Source organism: Trachypithecus francoisi, unplaced genomic scaffold, assembly GCF_009764315.1.
Source record: "Trachypithecus francoisi isolate TF-2019V2 unplaced genomic scaffold, Tfra_2.0 Lachesis_group4, whole genome shotgun sequence".
NCBI classification, from domain to species: Eukaryota; Metazoa; Chordata; class Mammalia; order Primates; family Cercopithecidae; genus Trachypithecus; species Trachypithecus francoisi.
In genome coordinates, this window is record NW_022681469.1 from 671,967 (window position 1) to 696,074 (window position 24,108).

General features: G+C 44.6%; 1 protein-coding gene across 3 annotated transcripts in view; it reads left to right on the top strand.

Moving 5' to 3' along the window:
- The window catches only part of NCAPG2 (non-SMC condensin II complex subunit G2), an 84,548-nt gene that overhangs the window by 28,978 nt on the left and 31,462 nt on the right, over window positions 1-24,108 (top strand). For all 3 annotated transcript variants that reach the window (XM_033192920.1, XM_033192921.1, XM_033192922.1), the window contains 11 exons: window positions 3,320-3,499; window positions 7,207-7,359; window positions 14,006-14,228; window positions 14,453-14,565; window positions 16,970-17,143; window positions 20,631-20,701; window positions 21,994-22,147; window positions 22,266-22,439; window positions 23,242-23,358; window positions 23,439-23,579; window positions 24,008-24,107. In XM_033192920.1, coding sequence (XP_033048811.1) covers window positions 3,320-3,499; window positions 7,207-7,359; window positions 14,006-14,228; window positions 14,453-14,565; window positions 16,970-17,143; window positions 20,631-20,701; window positions 21,994-22,147; window positions 22,266-22,439; window positions 23,242-23,358; window positions 23,439-23,579; window positions 24,008-24,107 — 1,600 coding nt within the window. The remainder of the gene's footprint in view (window positions 1-3,319; window positions 3,500-7,206; window positions 7,360-14,005; window positions 14,229-14,452; window positions 14,566-16,969; window positions 17,144-20,630; window positions 20,702-21,993; window positions 22,148-22,265; window positions 22,440-23,241; window positions 23,359-23,438; window positions 23,580-24,007; window position 24,108) is intronic.

The following is a 24,108-nucleotide window of genomic DNA, read 5'->3' on the forward strand; positions in this document are numbered from 1 at the left end:
TCTCTCTCCCAGGCTGGAGTCCAGTGGTGTGATCGTCACTCACTGCCGCCTCAAACGGGAAGATCACTTGAACCCAGGAGGTCAAGGCTACAGTGAACCATGATTATACTACCGCATTCCAGCCTGGGCGATAGAGCCAGACCCTGACTCTTATTTTAAAAAAAGAAAAAAACGGCTGGGCGCAGTGGCTCAAGCCTGTAATCCCAGCACTTTGGGAGGCCGAGACGGGTGGATCACGAGGTCAGGAGATCGAGACCATCCTGGCTAACACGGTGAAACCCCGTCTCTACTAAAAATACAAAAAACTAGCCGGGCAAGGTGATGGGCGTCTGTAGTCTCAGCTACTCCGGAGGCTGAGGCAGGAGAATGGCAGGAACCCGGGAGGCGGAGCTTGCAGTGAGCCGAGATCCGGCCACTACACTCCAGCCTGGGCGACAGAGCGAGACTCCGTCTCAAAAAAAAAAAAAAAAACAAAAGAAAAAAACTTTGTGGAAAACAAAATTTTAATCTCATGTAATTTTCACATGCCATAAAATGATAATTTGTTCATTTTTTCCGACCATTAAGAAATATGAACCATTCTTAGCACTGTGGGCTGTGTAGGAGCAGGTACCAGCTGGGTCTGGCCTGCGGCATTGTTCCCCAAAGCTGGCTGAGAGCTCCTGTCCCTGGTGCTGCACCTCTTGAGGCTTTAACTCAGCCTTTAGATGGAAATTAGGCTCTTTCATGAGGGGACAAAGGAGGTGATCGGATAAATAAGTAAGAGCAGTGGTTATTTCGTGTATCCTCTGTGTACCTTAACTGTTCTCTCATGCTTTTTGCTCTATTGGTATTTCTTAAACCTGAGTAATGTGGCGAACCTTTTTTTTTTTTAAATAAAAAAGGGCCTAGGTGCAGTGGCTCATGCCTGTAATCCCAACACTTTGAGAGGCTGAGGAAGGATTGCTTGAGCAATCCTGGGCAACATGGTGAAACCCCATCTCTACCAATTAAAAAAAAAATCAGCTGGGCACTGTGGTGCGTGCCTATAGTCTCAGCTACTCGGGAGGCTGAGATGGGAGGATCGCTTGAGGCTGGAAGGTCAAGGCTGCAGTGAGCTGAGATTGCACCGCTATACTCCAGCCTAGGTGACAGAGCAAGACCCTGTTTCAAAAAAGAAAAAGACTCTTTGAATGTTTTTAAATGAAGAGATGCGACAGAAACAGCATTGTGAGTCATGTGCTATCATTTTGAGTGCTTATCTGGTGATGGTGTAATTGCAAACAGGTCTGGACACTGAGCCCGGAGAGGATGTGGTTGTAAGGTGATTGTCCAGAATATATTTTTATTGTTTTTAAAGATTATTATTGAAAGTAATTCATAGACAACACAATGTATAAAAACTTCTGAATCCCAAGAACAGGCCCTCAGATTCCTAATGTTCTTTTCTATTTTTTTTTTTTATCATCTTTTTTTCTTCCTGTTTGCTTTTTCTTAAAAGACTGGTCATCTTTTCTTAAAGACTTAAAAGACTGGTCATCTTTTCCATTCTTAAGTTTGGATAAAGGATTGGGTTGGTAAGGTAGTTAGCAAGGGTTCTTCTCCAGTTGTGTAGGGTTGTGTCTCAGGTTTGCTAAATGGGCTGAGTGCAACAGCAGGTGGGCTTCCCTTAGTTTCTGTGGAGGAAGAGCAGGCAGGCAGGTGACCCCTCGGTACCCAAGTACAAAGGGCCCTTTCCTTCTGGGTGGCTTTGCTTTTCCTTCTTTTGCCTTTCTGGAGGCTTAGAGTTATTGATGGTTCTTTTTTTTTGTTCTTCTTTGTCTGTTGCCCAGTATCTCTTTCAGGAACTCTTCCTGGCAGATGACACACTTGGTTTAGAAACCATTTTTAAGACTTTATCCTGGGGGCACATCCTGGCTCCTGAACTCCTGCTGGCCTGTGTGCCTCACCAGGGGTTATTTGCCGCCCTTGTCACGAATTCTCTTTTCTGTAACCTGGGCTCTGGGTTCGGGGCTGATGTGAGCTCTCTGAGGTCACAGCCTCCTGTCTTTAGAGCACCCTTACCTGCTCTTTTCTCCATGAATCTGTTCCTTATTCCGTTTCTTACAGAAATTCCTCAGTCTTTTTGTTTCTGTTATTGCTAATAGAAATTGATCATTTTGGTCAAATTTGGGGGAGGAGATGGGGTAAATGCTTAATATTAACTTGAAGTCTTTTTTTCTAATTAAAGTAGTAAGAATTCTGTTGTGTTTTTCAACGTTCCTAATAGAAAATGTCATGCATAATAAAAAAGAGACTGGAGTAATAACCCCTGTGTGCCCACAACACAGTTTTACTCATTGCTGACTAATCCCAATCCGAATTCTTCTTCCCCTGTCTTGAAACATATTTGGGACGTCATGTCATTTCAGCTCTAAATGGGTCAGAAGGTATTGGTAAAAGATAATCTTTTTTTTTTTTTTTTAAATCATGCCATGATCACAGCTAAATTAACGATAATTCCTTAGTGTCTTTGGGTACCCATTCGTTGCTCCCATTTTCTCATTTTGTTTGAATGTTTCTCTAACTAAGGCCCATGTGCTATGACTTACTGACATGTTGCTTAAGTCTCCTGGACCACGAGCTCTCTTGCTATAATCTTTCTGTGTTTTGTTTCTTAAAACTTGCTAGTTTTGTTGTCATTGAAGAAACCAAATTATTCTATGACGTTCCCAGCAGTCTGGATTTTATAGAACCCATTCCTGTGATGTCAGTAGTGTGTCCCTCTGCGCTTTGTGTTTCCTATAAATTGGTGGTGAAATGAGAGAGTTGATCCGAATCATGTATTTGGGATTTTGTTTCGTGAGATTATTTCCCTGGTGGTGTCGAGTACTCCCATCGGGGTACTTATTGCCTCATTGTCTCCTTTTGAATTTTTAGTACCGCTGACGATCATGGCCTGGATTAGTTCATTTCAGGTAGAATTATTTTATTCCTGGCTCTAAAATGCATTACAGCATTTTAGAATTCAAAAGTGTGGTGTACACGGGCCATGCCTCATCTGAACGCCTGCCATGCTCGGCTGAGTGTGCAGATCTCACTGGATGACAGAGCTGGTTTTGAGGCACTGCTGTCAGGGGATGTGGCAAATAAGGCACCACATGTTTCTGGCTTGATCTTAAATACTCTGCTTTAGAAGTGATAGCAAGTAATCTCAGGCCTAGGAACCCATATGTGTCCAGTGTTTCTATGCTCAGAGTTTCTCTAAGTTACGAATCCCTGAAGTGCTCATGTGTGAAGCAGATGTTGATTTCGGGAATTAAGTCAAGGTTTTTAAGCCTTTCTCCCCTCCTACTTATAGAGCCTTTTAGAAGATCCTTATCCGATGGTCCGTTCCACAGGGATCCTTGGTGTTTGTAAAATAACTTCTAAGTACTGGGAAATGATGCCCCCGACCATCCTTATTGACCTCCTGAAGAAGGTGACTGGGGAACTGGCATTTGACACAAGCTCAGCTGATGTTCGTTGTTCTGTCTTTAAGGTAAGATTTTTAAAATTATGTAAGTAATGTTTATTTATTGTGGAATAATTAGAAAAACAGAAAAAGAAGAAGATTAAAATAATACCTGTAATCCTACTCCACAGAGATCACATTTTTGACTTGTCATATATCCAGAGTAAGCTTTTTAAAAACCAAATTAAAAGTGTTTTCTACAAAAAATGACTACTTGAACTAATAGTTGTTTTTAGTGTAAGGGGGAAGGGGTCCCAGTACTGTTGAATTTATTCTCTTTTGTCTCTTTATGTGATGTCTTGGAGAAATATATTTTGCGTAGAATCTGGTACATAGAATATATTTGGATTCACTGAAGTAATGTTTTAGTATCTCCCACCTATCACCAACACCAATCGTAGCTCAAACCTTGCAAGAGAGACTCACGTTTTATTTTCTAAGCAACCTGAACTGTCTCAGGTTTACAGAAATGGTAATGTGTATGTTGGATGGTAGTGGGGTGGCCACTGGTCTTTTCTCCCCTGGCTTTGGTGGGAACATGTGAAATGAGCCAGAGGGAGGGAGCTGCCCGGGCTGCGATAACAAGCGCTCTCCGAGAGAGGGCTTGTAAATCTGTACAGCGCTCAGAGAGGCCAATTCAGAGACTTTCTTCAGGGCCTGTGAGATGGCCTGAGAAGAACTGATCTCACTTTCCCGCTACTGGAATCAACTATTTAGAAGCTCTGACTCCCCTGAGCACAGCAGGTGACTTCCTCTTCCCTCATGTGCAAAACAGACATTTTCAGAGCAGCTCTTGGGCCTCCCGGCCATGCCCCTGTGGGGGTCCTGTGGATCTTCCTCCCCACTTCTCAGGAACCTGCTTGCTTATTTGCTCTATTTGAAAAGTTTTCTGGACTAGGTGCAGTGGCTCACACCTATAATCCCAGCGCGTTGGGAGGCCAAGTCGGGTGGATTGCTTGAGTTTCATGAGCTCAAGACCAGCCTGAGCAGAGTGGTGAAACCTGGTCTCTACAAAAAGTACAAAAAAAATTAGCCGGGCCTGGTGGTGTGCACCTGTAGTCCCAGCTACTTGAGAGGCTGAGGTGGGAGGATGGCTTGAGCCTGGGAAGCAGAGGTTGCAGTGAGCAAGATTGTGCTACTGCACTCCAGTTGGGTGATAGAGCCAGACCTTGTCTCAAAAAAAATTTTTTTTTTTGTCTGCATGTTCAACCTCTCCCTCTCAGCCTATAGGCTTATATATATCCTTCCTATAGGTTTGTAAGCATGTTCACATCTCCATCTGAGGCAGAGGCTCCCCCATCTCTCCTCATTGCAGAAGGATATTCTGAGGAGCACGTCTGTGTTTGTGGAGTGATCAGACTTTTGGGCTCATGCCTATTGCTCTGCAGTAATTGTTAGGAACAACCTTTTTACTCTCAAAAGAGTCTTAGTTTAGTGATCACCTGAATAGTCTATCTCCATTTCCTGCCATTCCCCAGTCCACTATAGAGCATCTTCTATGTCCACCACTCCAGTAAAGCATTTCTAGCCAAGGTTAGTTTCACATGACGCTTCACTAGACTTTTTTGATCTCTGAGCAGAATTCATCCCCACACCATCCGCTTGTCCTTCTGGAAGTTGTTATGAAACGTCAGTCCCTCTTCTTCCTCTTTGTCTGTGGTTGGATGCTCTTATTCTTTAAGTGTTGGCTGAGGAGTCAGGGACCCATGTGCTTCTTGCACTGTGATGGGCTCACCTGGCGATCTGGTTTCCAACCTTGCTCTGACTGCAGTTTGCACGCAGCTGGTCCCAGTTTGCAGACAAGTGTCTTCTTGAGAGCTCTGCTCAGGTGACCCAACAGGTAGCTCTGCGATTAAGATTATCCACAGCTTGCAGATTAGGAAGTGCTCCTGGGGTGCACACCTCTGGAGGGGAAGGGACATTAAGCCACGACACAGCCTGGGAAAGCCTTGTGCAGACCCACAGGCAGCTCTGGAGCCAGCAGAGCCCTTCAGACTGGGCCCATACTGATCCACCATTGCACACTGGCTGCCCAAGAGGAAGGCATTTTCTTCAGGAGGCCGTCCCCACGCATGCTGATGGTGAGGGCAGCTCAGCGGCCCCGGGACAGCTGGGGTGAGTGCCTCATTTCTGACGGGGCCTTGGCAGCATGTTACAGCAACCACCCTGTCTCCACTGCTGAGTCATTACCATCTTTTCCAAACCTGCTGCCATCCAAGAGTTTTCTTTGTTTTCCTCTCTCCCCTTTGCTCCTCTTTTTCTCCTTGAAGTGGTGATGTCATCTGCTGAGTCACTCACTTGCGTGCTCTTGCTTCTTCCTCCTTCACCCAAGTCCTGTCTTCCCCTTCCTGGAGTTCTCTGAGGTTCACCTGCTCCTTCCTGTTACTGTCACCCAAAGTGGCCACGGCTCCCTGGCCAGTCTTCTCTCGGTCCTGACCTTCTGAGCACAGTCTGGTGCTTTCATGCTTCTGAGGAAACCCTTGCAGGGCCACTCTGAGATGCCTCCCAGGCATGGATGAGTCATCTGTGAGGAGGGATGGGTGGGCTCTGGAGTAGAGGAAGAGTCAGCAGAGAATCTACAGAAGAAAGACCAGAAAAGCTGAAGGAGAATTAGGAGAACACAGTGTTGTAGGCGGGGCTACAGGGGCTGTGGGATGGGGGGGAACTGGCAAGGTAGGTGGTGGCCGGTGGCCGGTGTCCAGTGGGAGGGCAGGATCAAGGGGCGGCTGTGGACACAGGTGGAGCAGATGATTCAAATCAGACTGCCCTTTGGTGCTCTGGAAGAAGAACTGTATATATTTGAAATTTTTTGAAAAAATTATCATCGTTAAAATATATGTGGCCAGGTGCAGTGGCTCATGCCTATAATCCCAGCTCTTTGGGAGGCCAAGGCGGGTGGATCACGAAGTCAGGAAATCGAGACCATCCTGGCTAACAAGGTGAAACCCCGTCTCTACTAAAAATACAAAAATTAGCCAGGCGTGGTGGCAGGTGCCTGTAGTCCCAGCTACTCCAGAGGCCGAGGCAGGAGAATGGCGTGAACCCGGGAGGCAGAGGTTGCAGTGAGCCGAGATCATGCCCCTGCACTCCAGCCTGAGCAACAGAGTGAGACTCTGTCTCAAAAAAAAAAAAAAAAAAAAAAAAAAAATATATATATATATATATATATATAGTTTCTCCTGAAACTAGATGGAGAAGGCCGTAGAGTTAAGCAGTGCTGGAGCTTGGGGGCCCAGGCTGAGCCTTGGCCTGTGGAGGAGCACCACCTGCTACATGGGCGCTGTGGTCAGCCGAGAGTGTGTTTGAGTCACACACACTGGCTCTGTTCCCTCCAATCCTCATGCAGTATCGAGTCAGGAAATGCAGAGTTCTTGGACTTGGTGCCTTTGGAGACCACATGACCAGTAGTTATTCTGTGTTTCTTTCAACTAAAAAATCCTCTAAAATTTAGCTAAGAGAGAGCATTAAAGATTTCTTTTATAATTGCTTTAATCTTATTTGAACAAAACAATGAATGCACCAAATAGCAGTGGTTGGACCTATACTACTTCATTAAAAGTATGCCTTTTATATGAAATAGTTGTAGAGAAAGTGTTATTTTCTGTAGGTATATTTATTTCACTGGTAGTTCTAGTAAAGATGGAACCGAATGTTTTCTTCAATGAAGTTTTCCTACCTGAACCTTTCATTGGCATGTTCTGATTTTGAACTATTTATCTTTCTCTGTGTTGCAGTGTCTGCCAATGATTTTGGACAACAAACTGAGCCACCCATTGTTAGAGCAGCTCCTGCCAGCTCTCAGATACAGTCTCCACGACAATTCGGAGAAAGTGAGGGTGGCTTTTGTGGACATGCTGTTGAAGATCAAAGCTGTGAGGGCTGCTAAGGTACGATGAATAGGGCTTTTTTACCTAAGACATGAAATAGGGGCTTGTATTCATCAAACAGAAAGAAAGTAGTTTTAATTCCACATTTTAAACTGATAACTGATATTATTTGACCAGTTATCTCTGTCATCAAATGTTGTTTTGTGTTTTTCATCAAAGATTCTAGAAATATTATCAATGTTTTCTTTTTGAAAGACATGAATGTAAGCACCCCCTGCCTTCCATTATATTTTTATCATGTGTGAAGGTTTTCACTGGGATATTTGGTGTAATATTTGGGTACTTGGCACCCGGTGAGCACTTCTGGAGAGTGTCGCGTATGAGCCACCCCCGCCCCCACACAGAATGAAGGAAGGAGACACCCACTTTATGAGGGATGTGCGTTTTGACGTTTTATAAGCTACTGAAGTGATTATTCTCTTTCAGCTCTAGTTCTATTCTGCTTTTGGCTTTTGGCTAAGAATGTTGCTTATAATGTTCTTGACTTCATTATTATTATGGTACCATTGTGAGCTTTCTTTCTCCCCACAGTAGTACTCAGAAATTTACTGAGTGCTATTCTGTTATGGCACAGGATCCAGAAACAGCCTGACACGCCAGAGTGCAGGGTCAGCCAGACAGATTTGTGTATTCTTTTTTTTTTTTTTTTTTTTTTTTTGAGACGGAGTCTCGCTCTGTCGCCCGGGCTGGAGTGCAATGGCCGGATCTCAGCTCACTGCAAGCTCCGCCTCCCGGGTTTACACCATTCTCCTGCCTCAGCCTCCCGAGTAGCTGGGACTACAGGCGCCCGCCACCTCGCCCGGCTAGTTTTCTGTATTCTTTAGTAGAGACGGGGTTTCACCGTGTTAGCCAGGATGGTCTCGATCTCCTGACCTTGTGATTCGCCCGTCTCAGCCTCCCAAAGTGCTGGGATTACAGGCTTGAGCCACCGCGCCCGGCCCAGATTTGTGTATTCTTAAGAGAGGTGGTGCTATGTGGCCATGAAAAGAACAAGGAGAAACTTTTTGTGGGGCTTCCTTGGAAAGGCCTCTAAGATATAGAAGTATAAAAGCATAGTGTAGATGTGTTTCTGGTGTGCTACCAGCTGAATAAAATGGAGACAAATGTGTATGTAAATATTGCTCAGATATGGGTAAAATATCGTTTGAAGAGAACAAGAATTTAGTGCCAGTTGCTTGGGGTGAAGAGGTGAGGGGCAGACAGGGTCCCACTCTGATGCCCAGGCTAGAGTGCAGTGGTGTGATCTTGGTTCACTGCAACCTCAAGTCATCATCCCTCCTCAGCCTCCCAAGTGACTGGGACTGCAGGAGTGGCCGCCGTGTCTGGGATTGCAGGAGTGGCCGCCGTGTCTGGGACTGAAGGAGTGGCCGCCGTGTCTGGGACTGCAGGAGTGGCCGCCGTGTCTGGGACTGCAGGAGTGGCCGCCGTGTCTGGGACTGAAGGAGTGGCCGCCGTGTCTGGGACTGCAGGAGTGGCCTCTGTGTCTGGCTGATTTTTCTAGATGGTGTTTCCCCATGTTGCCCAGGCTGGTCTCAAACTCCTGGGCTCAAGCAATCTGCCCACCTTGGCCTCCCAAAGTGCTGGGATTACAGGTGTGAGCCACCGTGCCCAGCCAATGATGGGGATCTTGTTACTGCATTTAGTACCTATTACTTTGTGTGTTGTGAGTTTTGATCTGTGAATTTTTTTTTTTTTTTTTTTTTTTTTTTTTGAGACAGAGTCTCGCTCTGCCGCCCAGGCTGGAGTGCAGTGGCCGGATCTCGGCTCACTGCAAGCTCCGCCTCCCGGGTTCAGGCCATTCTCCTGCCTCAGCCTCCCGAGTAGCTGGGACTACAGGCGCCCGCCACGTCACCCGGCTAGTTTTTTGTATTTTTAGTAGAGACGGGGTTTCACCATGTTAGCCAGGATGGTCTCGATCTCCTGACCTCGTGATCCGCCCGTCTCGGCCTCCCAAAGTGCTGGGATTACAGGCTTGAGCCACCGCGCCCGGCCGATCTGTGAATTTTTTATGTTAGAAGAAAACAAAGGATATTTTGAGTGACCAATGTAGTATTAACACTCAATGTCATAATCCAGTTGAGTTACTTTGATGCTTTTGTTGAAAATCATTGACCATATGTGTGGTCCTTCTCTGGACTCTGTCCTGTTCTGTTGATCCATTTGTTCTGTGTGGATCTTACAGTAAGTCTTGCAGTGTACATTCTCAAGCTTTGTTGTTGTTCTTTCAAAATTCTTTGGCTACTTTAGGTCCTTTGCATTTCATATAAATTTTAGAGTAATAGCCATGTGTGGTGGCTCATGCCTGTAATCCTAGCACTTTGAGAGGCTGAGGTAGGAGGATCACTTAAGCTCAGAAGTGTGAGACCAGCGTGGGACCTTATCTCTTAAAAAAATGTAGAGTAAGCATGTCAAATTTTTTTTTTTTTTTTTGAGACAGAGTCTCGCTCTGTCACCCAGGCTGGGGTGCAGTGGCACAATCTTGCCTTACTGCAACCTCTGCCTCCCAGGTTCAAGTGATTCTCCTGACTCAGCCTCCTGAGTAGCTGGGACTACAGGTGTGTGCCACCATGCCTGGCGATTTTTTTTTAAATTTTAGTAGAGATGAGGTTTCACCATGTTGGCCAGGCTGGTCTCAAACTCCTGACCTCAGGTGATCCATCTGCCTTGGCCTCCCAAAGTGCTGGGATTATAGGCGTGAGCCACTGCACCTGGCCAAGCATGTCAATTTTAATAAAAATACTGGCTGCAATTTTGATGGTGTTTTTTGAAACAGCCTGTTAAAACTGTAGTTCTGTGCTTTTACACTGTTGGTGGAAGTGTAAATTAGTTCAACCATTGTGGAAGACAGTGTGGCAATTCTTCAAAGACCTAGAGACAGAAATACCATTTGACCCAGCAATCCCATTACTGGGTATATACCTAAAGGAATATAAATCATTTTATTATAAAGATACATGTTTGCCTATGTTCATTGCAGCACTATTCACAATAGCAAAGACATGGAACCAATCTAAATGCCCTTCAATGATAGACTGGATAAAGAAAATGTACATATATACTATGGAATATTATACCACCATAAAAAGGAACAAGATCATGTTCTTTGCAGGGAATGGATGGAGCTGGAAGCTATTATCCTCAGCAAACTAATGCAGCAACAGAAAACCAAATACCACATGTTCTCACTTATAAGTGAGAGCTAAATGATAGAACACATGGACACATGGTGGGGAACAACACTCACTGGGGCCTGTCGGAGGGTGGAGGGTCGGAGGCGGGAGAGCATCAGGAATAATCACTCATGGATGCTGGGCTTGATATGTAGGTAATGGGATGATCTGTGCAACAAACTACCATGGCACACGTTTACAAATTTAACAAACCTGCACATCCTGCATGTGTACCCCTGAACTTAAAATAAAAGTTGGACCAAAAAACCCAGAAAACAAAGTAGACTTTAAGGCAATTATTGGAGGAAAACAACTTTTTGTGAATATTTTTAATTTTTTTGTTTTAATTTTTAATTTTGAATTTTCAAACATATCTAAAAGCAGAGAGACTAATACAGTGAATTAGACATACCCGTCACCCAGCTTTAATAATTATTGCTGCGTCCAATCTTGCTTTATCTAAACCGTATCCAGGCACACTGCCAGACTATGTTGAACTAAATTCCAGACATCATACTGTTTTCTTTGTGTTTTAGAATGTATCTCTAAAAGATAAGCACTTAAAAACCACTGTACCATTATTTTATAAACAATAAAAGAAGGGCCGGGCGCGGTGGCTCAAGCCTGTAATCCCAGCACTTTGGGAGGCCGAGACGGACAGATCACGAGGTCAGGAGATCGAGACCATCCTGGCTAACACGGTGAAACCCCGTCTCTACTAAAAATACAAAAAACTAGCCGGGCGAGGTGGCGGCGCCTGTAGTCCCAGCTACTCGGGAGGCTGAGGCAGGAGAATGGTGTAAACCCGGGAGGCGGAGCTTGCAGTGAGCTGAGATCGCGCCACTGCACTCCAGCCTGGGTGGCAGAGCAAGACTCCGTCTCAAAAAAAAAAAAAAAAAAAAAACAATAAAAGAATAACTCTTCAGTAAAACAAAACAAAAACTGTAGTAGGTAAGGAAGGCAGAGGGACACAGGGTCTCTGGCCCACCAGGGAGTTTGGGTGTCCGAGCAGAGAAAGAAGGCATCATGTTTGCATTTTAGTCCTTATCTCTGCAAGTGCAAGGCAGAGAGCCATTTGGTTGTGAGGTCTCTAGAAAGGTTTGTGACGGGCATGCAAGCTAATTTCCCTTGAAAGTTAAGGTTACAGAATGACATGCGCACAAGAGGCAGTCCGACTGGCCAGAGGACAGCTGTTGGAGCTGACTGGAGGGCATTGTCTATGGGCAGGAACGACCTGGCAGCATGACATCAGGCTGCCGGGCCTGGCGTGCGCACCTCAGTAATGGGTGCGCTGGCCCAGTGAGGGTCTTGTACATGCCGCTCTAGAAGGAATGAGAGTTATACCTTCTCTGTTTCCTGTGTTAGCTGTTGTAGGCCTGGGCTGCTGGGCTGAGCCCAGTGGGCCAGGAGGTGTCAACACTCTCCCTTCAATGCATTGTCCTCTTTTTAATTTTTTTTTTTTTTTTTGAGAGGGTCTCACTGTCTCTCACTGTGTTGCCCAGGGTGGCCTCAAACTCCTGGCCTCGAACGATCCTCCTGCCTTGGTCTCCTGAGTTGCTGGGACTACAGGCAGGAGCCACTGTGCCCAGCCAATGAGTCTACTTCTATTTCTACAGCAGTGTGTGGGCTGTGCAGCTCTGATCTGTGTTTTTGTGTGATATTGAAAGGCAGCGTGGCAGACTAGATGAAAGTGCTATGATCTTGTGCTTAATTGCTCTAAGCCTGCTTCTTACCTGTTAAGTGGGGATACTAATATCTATGCTGGGGGTGGTTGCAAAAATACAGTAAATAGTGGCTCAGGCACTTGGTTCCGTGCTTGACATCCTCAGGCATTTCCAGAAAGGTTGGTTGCTGACAGCACTGTCACCTGCAGGCCTGCTGGTGTTTCCTGCTGGTGCAGTGTTCAGGGCTTGATGCCTCGCTCTTAGAAGTAACCACCTGTTGGGGCTGGAGCCTGTGGCCAGGAGGCTTTCGTGTGTTGGGACGGGCAGAAGGGGTTCAGGATGGAGGTGGACAGAGTTGTTCTCTGGTCAGAATAGGAGTCCTAGTATTTTTCTCTTTCTTGTTCTCTTAAACCGTGCCAGGACAACCTCTCACCCTTAGGTAAGAAGTCTCCAGTCCCTTAATTTCCAAGACTTCAGTCAGGTTTGGCAGAAGATTCTTGTCCCTGTGGCTGTAGGTGAGAGCTGGGAACCTTGGCCCTGTCCGCTGTCCTATGCGGGGTAATGCTCTGTCTTTCCAACGGCTAGAATGTGAGTAAACCGCCCAGGGTGGGATTTGGGATTATTGTCTTTACTATAGTAACTTTTTCAGAAATACCAAGAAGTGCCTGAGTGGAAGTATCCCGGGGCGCTTCAGGAGGTAGTAATAACAGTGTCGGATGCTGCAGATTTTGTCTGAGTTGAGGGCGTACATATGTCTATTTGAATTTGCCGTATGAGATCATGACCTTGGCAAGAACAACTTCAGTGAGGGTGGACTGCAGTGTCGACGGAGTTGGGAGGTCTGGAGCTGGAGGTGGGATGCAGGCACGCTTAGGAGCAGGTCGACTGACAAGGGAGAGGGAAAGTGGCATCCAGGAGATGGGAACCTCAGGTTGAGTTTTGTGCGTGGGTTTTTGTTCTAAGAGTTGGGATGATGTGAAGAAGAAAGATCCAATTGAAAATACTGGAAAGAAGGATTGGTCCTTGGAGCAAGGTCCTTGAGAAAAATGCAAGGTCAAGGGTTTTGCCCACCACGCAGGTGAGGAGCCCGAGGCAGGGCTTGATGTGGTGCCGTTCCATTTTGCTTTGTCTTGTCTGCATTTTTCTTTGTCATGAATTTCTTGTGCAGACGATTGGTGCTTGCTTTCTGTAGGTGCTTCGGGTGCTTTTGAGAAGAGGGACGCTATCACTATGATCAGTTCTGATTTTTGCAGGTTGTCTGGATGCTGCGTGTGAGATGGGTTGGGGGAGATGAGACTAGGCTGTGGGGGTCCGTGATGATCTGGGCAGGCTTATGTCAGAGAAGGAGTCACTGGATGGGACAGGCAGCCCCAGGAGTTCAGGAGTGATGCCTCTGCCTCTTAGATAGGAGATGGAGTGTCCACGTCAAAAACGTTATATATGTTTTTACTCACTTTTCACATTAATGGGCCAAAAGTTAAGGTACTTTAAGAAATTAAAAAAAATTAGTTGACAATCATAGCTATCATTGGAGAGTTTTCTGTGTGTTAATCATGGTGTTAAGTAATTTAAATAAGCCTCTCAGCAACCTTATACTTGGGTGCCTTATATAACAGTACCTTTTAAAATACAGATTTATTTATTCTAATTTCTCTACAGAAAGTCACAGATTCTGGTATAGTCATTTGAAGTGAATTTTCTTGAATATAACAATATTTCCTTTTTTGGTTATGCTTGAAAATTTTTTAAAGCTGTTTCCAGGGTTACAGGCACAATTGATTATTTCCTTCTGCTTATGTGCTTTTTGCACAGTTTTGGAAAATATGCCCCATGGAGCACATTCTGGTTCGTCTGGAAACTGATTCTCGACCTGTGTCTCGGCGCCTGGTGAGCCTCATCTTTAACTCTTTCCTGCCTGTGAATCAGCCGGAGGAGGTCTGGTGCGAGCGCTGTGTCACCCTGGTGCAGATGAACCATGCTGCTGCCAGGAGGTTCTATCAGTACGCCCACGAACACACCGCCTGCACCAACATAGGTAGGGAGCGCTGTTGTTTCTTGTTATGTTTTCCCCCAAAAGCATAATACAAATTACAGAGTTCAGTATTTGTCAATTTAATAAGCTTCATACTTTAATGCATTTCTGAATAATTTCCCTTAAAACAGTACTTTTAACTAATTGGGATTATACTTTCACTATCAGATAGTTCATTTTGTAGAAGAAACACATCTATTAATTCTTGTTTATCCTAAACATTTCAGCAAAGCTGATTCACGTTATTCGTCATTGCTTAAATGCCTGTATCCAGAGGGCAGTGAGAGAGCCTCCAGAGGAGGAGGAGGAAGAGGACGGAAGGGAGAAGGAGAACGTGACTGTGAGTAGAGCAGGACCAGGCCGGGCAGATAGTGCATCAATGGCATCACTCCCACAGGCCATTTTGTTAGGAATATTCCTATTTTTTCTTTGTTACTTTAGTATTGTTAATTAAACAAGTTATTTTGGAAGGCCATATTGTTTTTGAAAGAACTGCTTTGTATCCTTTGTAGTTTATTTTGGAGCTCAGGTAGGACTTAATACAGAAGAAAAATTCTTACCAGTCACATCTTGTCCCACATTTTCTTTACCTTAAATGTCTCTGTGTGTTTTAATTCAACTCTGGGTGTAGCACCATTTCATTGGTGCAATGAAAATAGCACCAAATTTTCATTGTGGTGAAAAGTGATGTCTTTTAATAAAGCAGAAGATACAGTGAAAGAAAAGGCATGTTTTTTAATGGGGTGTTATGTTCCTAGATGGAGACAATAGTTCATACATTGTCATTTTTAGAGGAGTTTTCTTCATATAAACTGTTTCTTTAAAGGATATAGGGTTAGTTTGGAATTTATATCCTGGGTGGGCATTTAAAAATTGGATTCTGGGTACTCTCATATTTTTCAAAGTATGATTTATTAAAGGGACAGTTTCTTCAGAATCCAGAGTAACCAATTATATTAGAAGAAAATAATGTTTAAGACTTAGACACACTTGTTACTTGTAAGCATTATCTTAAGCTTCTAAACTCCTATACTTGTGGACATCTAAAGTAAAATTTTGGGGTCATTTTGCAATGCCCACTATATTAAGAAACTGGACTTTAAAAGAAAATCACAAAACAGTTTGCCCTGTGCTGAGGCACAGTACTGGTGTGCTCCCCTAACAGCTGGTCCTGAGCCAAGTGCTTCTGGGTCTGACCCCATTGTGTCCTTCCTAGCAGGGGCAGCAGATGGCTTACCTAGGCTCTGCTCATGCCCCACGGTGCTTTCTCCTCCGTCTCCCACCACACCCTGATGGGCCACCAGCCCAGCCCCTCAGTCAGTTATGCTGGGTTGAAATTGTTCAGAAGGAACTTACCAAAAACATACAGGAAATAGATGTAGAATAGAGAGAAGAGTTCAGCGAGAGTGAGGGCCGCTTCCGTCTTCACAGCCATTGGGCAGGCCACGTCCCTGGGCTCACTGCACCCTCGCTGCCAGTGTTCAGAGCTTCAGAGCTGGTTCTGCTCTTGGTTTTGATGGTTTGAGTTTCTTCTCTCAGGGCTTTTCCCTCAGTATACGTTAGAGTTGCGTGACAGGCCTCCGCAGCAGGGATTGTTGGCAGGTCTGGCTGTGTGTCTGTGCTGGTGAGTGGGCATGTCCGCTTACTGGCATGCAGCCACAATGCACTTGTGTGTGGCTTGCAGTGTTGACAGCGTGGGACTGCTGGCTCTGGGTAGAAGAGGAATTTGTTAGAGTGCGTTTGTGGTTTAAAGTGAACATTCAGGTGATTACTGCACACTACCAGCATATGTTCAGGAAAATGTAAGTAGGTCTATTTATTTTAAAACGAACTAAAGAAGCCCGTGATCTAGTGGTAGTCGATCATAGCCAGTCATTATTCCAGCCTCTCAGGCTGTGTTTTGCCTGCCTGTAGGGTGGGGTTGGCCAACCAGAGACTGCGTCCTTTCTGTGACGTGATAGGCTGGGTTTTGGCGGCTGAGTTTCAGTAGCAGTCACCTTGGAGGAAAGTAGGCTTTACCATTCCCCTCCCCCTGCATCGAGATTTGTGGTTAAAAGTGATGTCTTTTAATAAAGCAGAAGATACAGTGAAAGAAAAGGCATGTTTTTTAATGGGGTGTTATGTTCCTAGATGGAGACAATAGTTCATACATTGTCATTTTTAGAGGAGTTTTCTTCATATAAACTGTTTCTTTTTTTTTTTTTTTTTTTTTTTTTTTTTTTTTTTTTTGAGGCGGAGTCTCGCTCTGTCGCCCGGACTGGAGTGCAGTGGCCGGATCGCAGCTCACTGCAAGCTCCGCCTCCCAGGTTTACGCCATTCTCCGGCCTCAGCCTCCCGATTAGCTGGGACTACAGGCGCCCGCCACCTCGCCCGGCTAGTTTTTTTTTTTTGTATTTTTAGTAGAGACGGGGTTTCACCGTGTTAGCCAGGATGGTCTTGATCTCCTGACCTCGTGATCCGCCCGTCTCGGCCTCCCAAAGTGCTGGGATTACAGGCTTGAGCCACCGCGCCCGGCCTAAACTGTTTCTTTAAAGGATATAGGGTTAGTTTGGAATTTATATCCTGGGTGGGCATTTAAAAATAAGTTTACCTCCCTAGGAGATTCTAAAGTAGAGAGTAAAAGACATGAAAGTAAGACTGATATTCTTTACATTTCTGCTTTAGAGCTCTAATTCTGAGATGCTGTTATCTTTTAGTAGTTGTTATGATTAGATGATCTCACAATGCAATTATTTTTATCTCAGGTTCTGGACAAAACACTGTCAGTAAACGATGTCGCGTGCATGGCAGGTTTACTAGAAATCGTTGTGATTCTCTGGAAAAGTATTGATAGAAGTATGGAAAATAATAAAGAGGCCAAACTTTACACCATTAACAAGTTTGCCTCTGTGCTTCCAGAGTATCTGAAAGTATTTAAGGTAAGTCTTGATTGAACTATGCTTGTAAGCAAGGTATGTTAAGGTTACGTTTGTTTAGAATTTAGTAAAAGTTCTCAAACATGTTTACCTCCCTGAATCTGTTTTCTTACCTGTAAAATGAGAGGGTTGGACTAGTGTTTACCTTGCAGTATAGTCTCTTTCTCTCGCCCCTCTTGAGAGTGGAGACCTTGTGTCTCTGTCTGCTTCCATATCCTCAGCACCCAGAGAAATGTCTTGGGTAAGCACTTGATTCTTCTCCCTCCGATTGTCAGTGACATTATTTCAGAGTCTAATTTGATTTGCAGGGGTTTAAGAAAGAATTTTGTGAACATGGAAGGTACAGTAGTACTCAAGTTCTGTGGGTAGTTTTACTTGGGTACCTGAAGCCACCCAGTAAGCAAATATGTCCCTGAAGTATTTGAGTTGTGTGTGTTGTTGGGGCAAACAGTTGTGTGTGTGATTTCTTTTTTTAAAAAATTTATTTTGAATTGACAAAAATTGTATATACTTTATTGTGTTCAGCATGATGTTTTGAAATATGTGCACATTGTGGACTGGCCAAATCGAGCCAATCAGTATCACCTCGCGTACTTACCATTTCTGTGGGGAGAACGCTTAAAATCTGCTCTCAGTGATTTTCAAGAATATATTATATTGTTATTAATTGTAGTCACCATGTTATAGGATAGATCTTTTGAACTTATTCCTCTGATCTAACTGCAATTTTGAATCCTTTAGCTAACCCTTCCCACCCCCACCACTCTTCTTTGTGTGTGATTTCTATTTGCATGCAGGACCGTCTCATTCCTTGACTTTTTATTTCTGAAGGAAGTTTATATTTCAAAACTAAATTTAAAAATAGACTAACAACGTGTAAAAATGCAAATATATTCTTAACTCTGAAGAAAGTGTGGTTTAAATATAGAAAGATCATAGGCCTTATGAACCACATTTCTCTTCCTAAATGTTACTCTTGCCTCTTTTTCTACCAACTTATGTAACTTTGGACCACGTATAGCTTTTCTAACCCTTTCAAGGCTCTGAGCTTCATTCTGCCTCTGATGTGAAAGCATGGCCTGTCCATGAAAGCAAATTGTATTCCTTGCCAAATTGTATTAGTCTGTTTTCATGCTGCTGATAAAGACATACTTGAGACTGGGTAATTTATAAAGAAAAAGAGATTGAATGGACTCACAGTTCCGTATGGCTAGGGAGGCCTCACAATCATGACAGAAGGCAAAAGGCATGGCTTACATGGCGGCGTAGAGAAAATGAGAGCCAAGCAGAAAGGGAAACCCCTTACAGAACCATCAGATCTTTTGAGACTCACTACCATAAGAACAGTATGGGAGAAACCACCCCTGTGATTCTGTGATCTACCACCGGGTCCCTCCCATAACACGTGGGAATTATGGGAGCTGCAATTCAGGAGGAGATTTGGGTGCGGACACAGCCAACCATCATTTACCAGTAAATGGTAAAGCTCATTAGCTGTTCGTGGTGGCTCATGCGTCTAATCCCAGCACTTTGCGAGGCCAAAGCAGTAGGATTGCTTTAGGCTGGGAGTTGGAGACTAGCCTGGGCAGCATAGTGAAACCTCATCTCTACAAAAATTTAAAAATTAGCTGAGCCTGATGACCTGTGCCTTTTGGTCCCAGCTATGCAGGAGGCTGAGGCAGGATTGCTTGAGCCCAGAGTTTGAGACTACAGTGAACCATGATCATACTACTGCACTCACTCCAGCTCTGGCAACAGAGTGAGACCCTGCCTCTTAAAAAAAAAAGAAAGAAAGAAAGAAAGAAAGACTTTAAGCTGAAATAATGACCTGGGGCTGAGAAGCCAGCATTATTTCAGAATATGAACAGAGGCCCATATAGGACACTAGGTGGGTTGGCGGACAGGGCAGTTGTGGCCTTGGGGTATTGGAAACCCTTAGAGGGTCTTGGGATTCAGTTAATTCTTAGTATGTCTATAGGACGTCTCTCCACCACTAGGGAAAATTGTTTCCTTCTCTAAGTAAAGAGATGATGGGTGAGCCACACAGATGGACTTGGCCATCATGATCAGTATACTTGTAACATTAACGAGATCTTTTCTTCCCTTATTGTTAGTTGGGGGTAAGGATGGGGTCACTGTGAATGCAGATTAATTGCTAATCAAATTTTGATTTTGGTCTGTTTCTGTTTCATATATATTTTCAGGAAAATTACTATCATTTTTTAGGATTCACCATGTCCTCATTCTCCCAGCCAAGAGTATCTCTTACTGAGTGTTCTTGATGAAGGATAGATGGACCCCCCTTTTACTTATTGTTTCAGTAATAATAATATAGCTGCAGTTTACTGAGCACTGAGGACACTCTAAGTACTGTACTGGGGTTCTGTGTGGTGTAGTTCACTTCGGTTCTTCCAACAGTTCTGTGTTCGTTTTGCAGAGGAAGAAACTGACTCTGAGAGCTTAACTCCTCTCCTCTGTGCTGTGTCGGCTGTTGGGCTACAGAATCTGATTGGGTCTGGATTTGGCTCAGTAGCCTTAAAGCTTACTTTTTTTTTTTTTTTTTTTTGAGATGGAGTCTTACTCTTGTCGCCCAGGCTGGAGTGCAGTGGCGCAATCTTGGCTCACTGCAACCTCTGCCTCGTGGGTTCAGGCTATTCTCCTACCCCAGCCTTCCGAGTAGCTGGGATTACAGGCGCCTGCCACCATGCCTGGCTAATTTTGAATTTTCAGTAGAGACGGGGTTTCACCATGTTAGCCAGGCTGGTCTTGAACTCCTAACCTCAGGTGATCCAGCCGCCTCAGCCTCCCAAAGTGCTGGGATTACAGGGGTGAGCGACTGTGTCTGGACATTTTTTTTTTTTTTTTAATAGATATACTCTTGCCCTGTTGCCCAGGCTGGAGTGAATGCTTGCTGTAGCCTATAAAGGCCTCACACAGTCCTCCCACCTCAGTCTCCCAAAGGGGTGGGATTACAGGCATGAGCAACCACGCCCCGCTGCATTTTTCCATTGAACTTTACTGTCTTCCTCAAGATATTCTGATTTTGTTTTATAACATTTTCTCTGAAGAGTTTCCTTCTCTGGAGATTTATTGTCAGGATACCAAGTGCATGGAGTTAACTTTTGTTGTTGTTGTTTCATCAGTGTTGTTTTTTAAAGTAGATTCAATTCGTGACAGCATATGATTTTCTTTGTCCTGCTTACCGGCGTATTCCCAGGGTCTAGATTGGCACTGGGTACATAGCAAGTGCTTAATAAATATTTGCAAAGTAGTAAAATGTTATATAAAACTTTTGTAACACTTACCAAGTAATTTTCTCTGCCCCTCAAACGTGAGGCTGGTGTAAGTCTTCCCTTTGAACATGGAAAGAACTACCAGGGTTCTTCTTGAGCAGCTTTGATAGTAAGTTATTAGGAGTTTACATAGAGACACTTTCAGAATTTATAGTGTTCACATGTGTTTTGGTTTGTTTTTCTCCTTTTGCTCTTAGGATGATCGCTGCAAGATCCCTTTATTCATGCTAATGTCCTTTATGCCGGCCTCTGCTGTCCCTCCATTCAGGTATTTGCTCAGTTCTTTGGTGCGGTAGTGAAGTAGCAATCCTGTCCATGGCTGTGCTGAGTTATTAATTCATGTCAGCAGACCAGACCATTCAGCTTTCAGCTCATTGTGGCTTCTTCCTCCTGCCCTTCCCTCTCCCTGTGGTAGGGAAAATACCAGGATGTGATTTTCAGTGGGCCCTAAGTTGGTACTGATGAAAGAAGAGACTATATATGGAACTGAAACTGTTACTCCACTTTAAGTCTGGGGTTCTTCTTAGCACCTGGTGTGGGAGGTTCTGGAACACAAGGCCACCGTTGGTCACATGTGACCCTGAGCACCTGGGCTTTGGCCATCTGAGCTGAGATATGCTGTGAGTACAAAATACACATGGAGTCAGCCTTGGTGCAAAAAGAAGAGTGTGAAATATTGATTACATGTTAAAATGATTTTGGATAGATTGGATTACATAAGATTATGTTATTGAAATTAGTTTCACCTGTTTTTCTTTTTTTTTTTTTTTTTTGAGGCGGAGTCTCGCTCTGTCGCCCGGACTGGAGTGCAGTGGCCAGATCTCAGCTCACTGCAAGCTCCGCCTCCCGGGTTTACGCCATTCTCCTGCCTCAGCCTCCCGAGTAGCTGGGACTACAGGCGCCCGCCACCTCGCCCAGCTAGTTTTTTTTGTATTTTTAGTAGAGACGGGGTTTCACCGTGTTAGCCAGGATGGTCTCGATCTCCTGACCTCGTGATCTGCCCGTCTCGGCCTCCCAAAGTGCTGGGATTACAGGCTTGAGCCACCGCGCCCGGCCAGTTTCACCTGTTTTTCTTTGTGTTTTAAAATGTGGGTACTGGAACATTTTTAATTACATTTGTGGCTTTTGTGTCTCACATAATATTTTTTATTAGAGCTCTACAATGTTGGTGATTATCTCAGTAAAAATTATGTTTTATTCACATTTATGGAAGAAAAAGGAGTATTTTGATGCTAAACAAAAATTGTTCTTCAAAAGTAGAAACTCTTGCTCTAGAATGTGACAGATGGCACAGAAACAGAAGGGTGAGGGCTTTGTGTGGCTGCTGTGCCCTGCTCCTTCTGCGTCCAGAGCTGGTCTCAGGTCTTGTGGTGGGATGCAGCTGTGCAGCAGTTGTGGGAAACTGTATTTATTCCCGCCTTGGAGAGCATGAAAATGCTAATATAATAACAAGGGCTTATGCACCGTCAGATTTTAGCTTCTTGGTTTTCCTCACCTTTTGACAAAGTAGGGGAGTTTCTGTTGAAATACTCGACCTGATTTTCCATCTGACCTTGTCAGCTGTGGTGTGATTTCCACACTGAGAAGCCAGGAGGAGGGCGCTGTGGACAAGAGCTACTGCACTTTGTTGGATTGCCTCTGCTCCTGGGGGCAAGTGGGGCACATTCTGGAGCTTGTGGACAACTGGCTGCCCACAGAGCATGCCCAGGCCAAGGTAGGTTAACATCATGCTTCTTTAAAATTAGGTGAGTGAGGATAACTGTGTATTAGAAGTGATATGCTTTTCTAGGGACATGTGTTTTCATTATCAGTCTCTCTCTCTCTTCTTTCAGAGCAACACAGCTTCTAAACGTAGGGTGCAGATCCATGACACACGCCCAGTCAAACCTGAATTGGCTTTGGTCTACATTGAGTATCTGCTGACTCATCCAAAGAATCGCGAGTGCTTGCTCTCTGCTCCTCGGAAGAAACTTAATCATCTTTTGAAAGCCCTTGAAACGTCAAAGGTAACTCTGTGCCCTGAGAGTTGAGTGGTCTTCTATGATAATGGTGGTGGCAAATCAAGATGTGAAGGTTTCATATTTCCAGTGCTATACAAGTGTTCTGGCTGCAACAGAATTGAGAGTGATCATGTCACCTCATTCAGTTGGTACAAGGCATGGAGCCTGGCCGGGGCAAGGTTGGGAGTCAAGTCCCAGTTGACACGTGTTCAGAAATCTCGCATTTCTGTTGCACCTGCTAGGGCGCTAGGACTCAGGAGGATGGCCCGAGTTTCTCAGAACACACCCTCTGCAGGAGATATGTCACACACCCTTTCATGTGGACACTCAGTCCCTGCAGTCCTTGGCAGTTTTTTCTGGGAATGTTTGGAGAACATTTCTTGGGAACCCATCATGTTCCCAGCTGTCCCACGGAGGCCGTCATCTCTTCCTCTCCTCCAGAAGCCAGCCCTCTGAACACCCTGTTACATTGCCCTCAAGTGTGACTGTACCAGAAGCAAAGTTTCGGCAGAGCAGAGCCAGGGAGATGGGGAGGACGGGCCTGGTCAAGAGGCAGGGAGGGGATGGGTGGTGCTGTGTGCAGGGCAGGGGCTGTGGACGGTGAGCTGAGCCCGCTCACCTGGCTGTACGTTTTCCCACACCAGCCAGCACCTCACGTCCAGGCGCAGAGTCCTCGGAGACTGGGCTTCCCCAGAGCGGGGGTCTTTCCAGCGCGCCTGAGATCAGATGCTTTCCATTGTTCTTGCTGTCTGGGCTGTGGTGATGCCTTGTCAGTCAGCATGTGGTCCTTGGGTTTTTTCTGTTCCAGGCAGATTTGGAGTCACTTCTGCAGACACCGGGTGGGAAGCCTCGTGGCTTCGGTGAAGCGGCCGCCCTGCGAGCCTTTGGCCTCCACTGTCGGCTGAGCATCCATCTTCAGCACAAGGTGCGCCTGCTCCTGACCCTCTGCTAGGATGATACACGGTGCTCTTTTTGTTACTGATTTATCTTCTTGTTTTTGGACAGTTCTGCTCAGAAGGAAAAGTGTATTTGTCCATTTTGGAAGACACTGGCTTTTGGTTAGAAACCAAAATTTTATCATTTATTCAAGATCAAGAAGAAGAATATCTGAAGCTTCATAGGGTCATTTATCAGCAAATTATCCAGGTTAGAAGTCTGAAGACACAGAAACCTTTCTCTTTACCAAATTTGTTATGTTTCAAGATTTCATTTTCTACTTTAGAGTGGTAATTTTAGACATGAGTGTTATTCTTAAAAACTTACAGTAACATTTATCTAACTTTCTAGAGTTTATCTTTTTGCAAAGCATAAACTTCATACTTTTAGTGTAATTTTACACATTACATGTAACAGGTGTTCAATTATGTTTGTAGAATTACATAAAATATGTCTATAGATTTATTATGAAAACAGCAAGAATTAATGTATCTTTATGAAAATTTCTTTATAAAACATCTTTGTAAAAATCTGCTTTGTAAGATAACTAGCACATGGATAGGAGAAGCTTTGTGAGGCTGGATTTACTCCCTTTTTTTAAATGGCTTTTGTTGCTAAGTTGTGTCTGTCTCTTACAGACCTACCTGACTGTGTGTAAAGATGTTGTTATGGTAGGCCTTGGTGACCATCAGTTTCAGATGCAACTTTTACAGCGGAGTCTTGGAATCATGCAAACAGG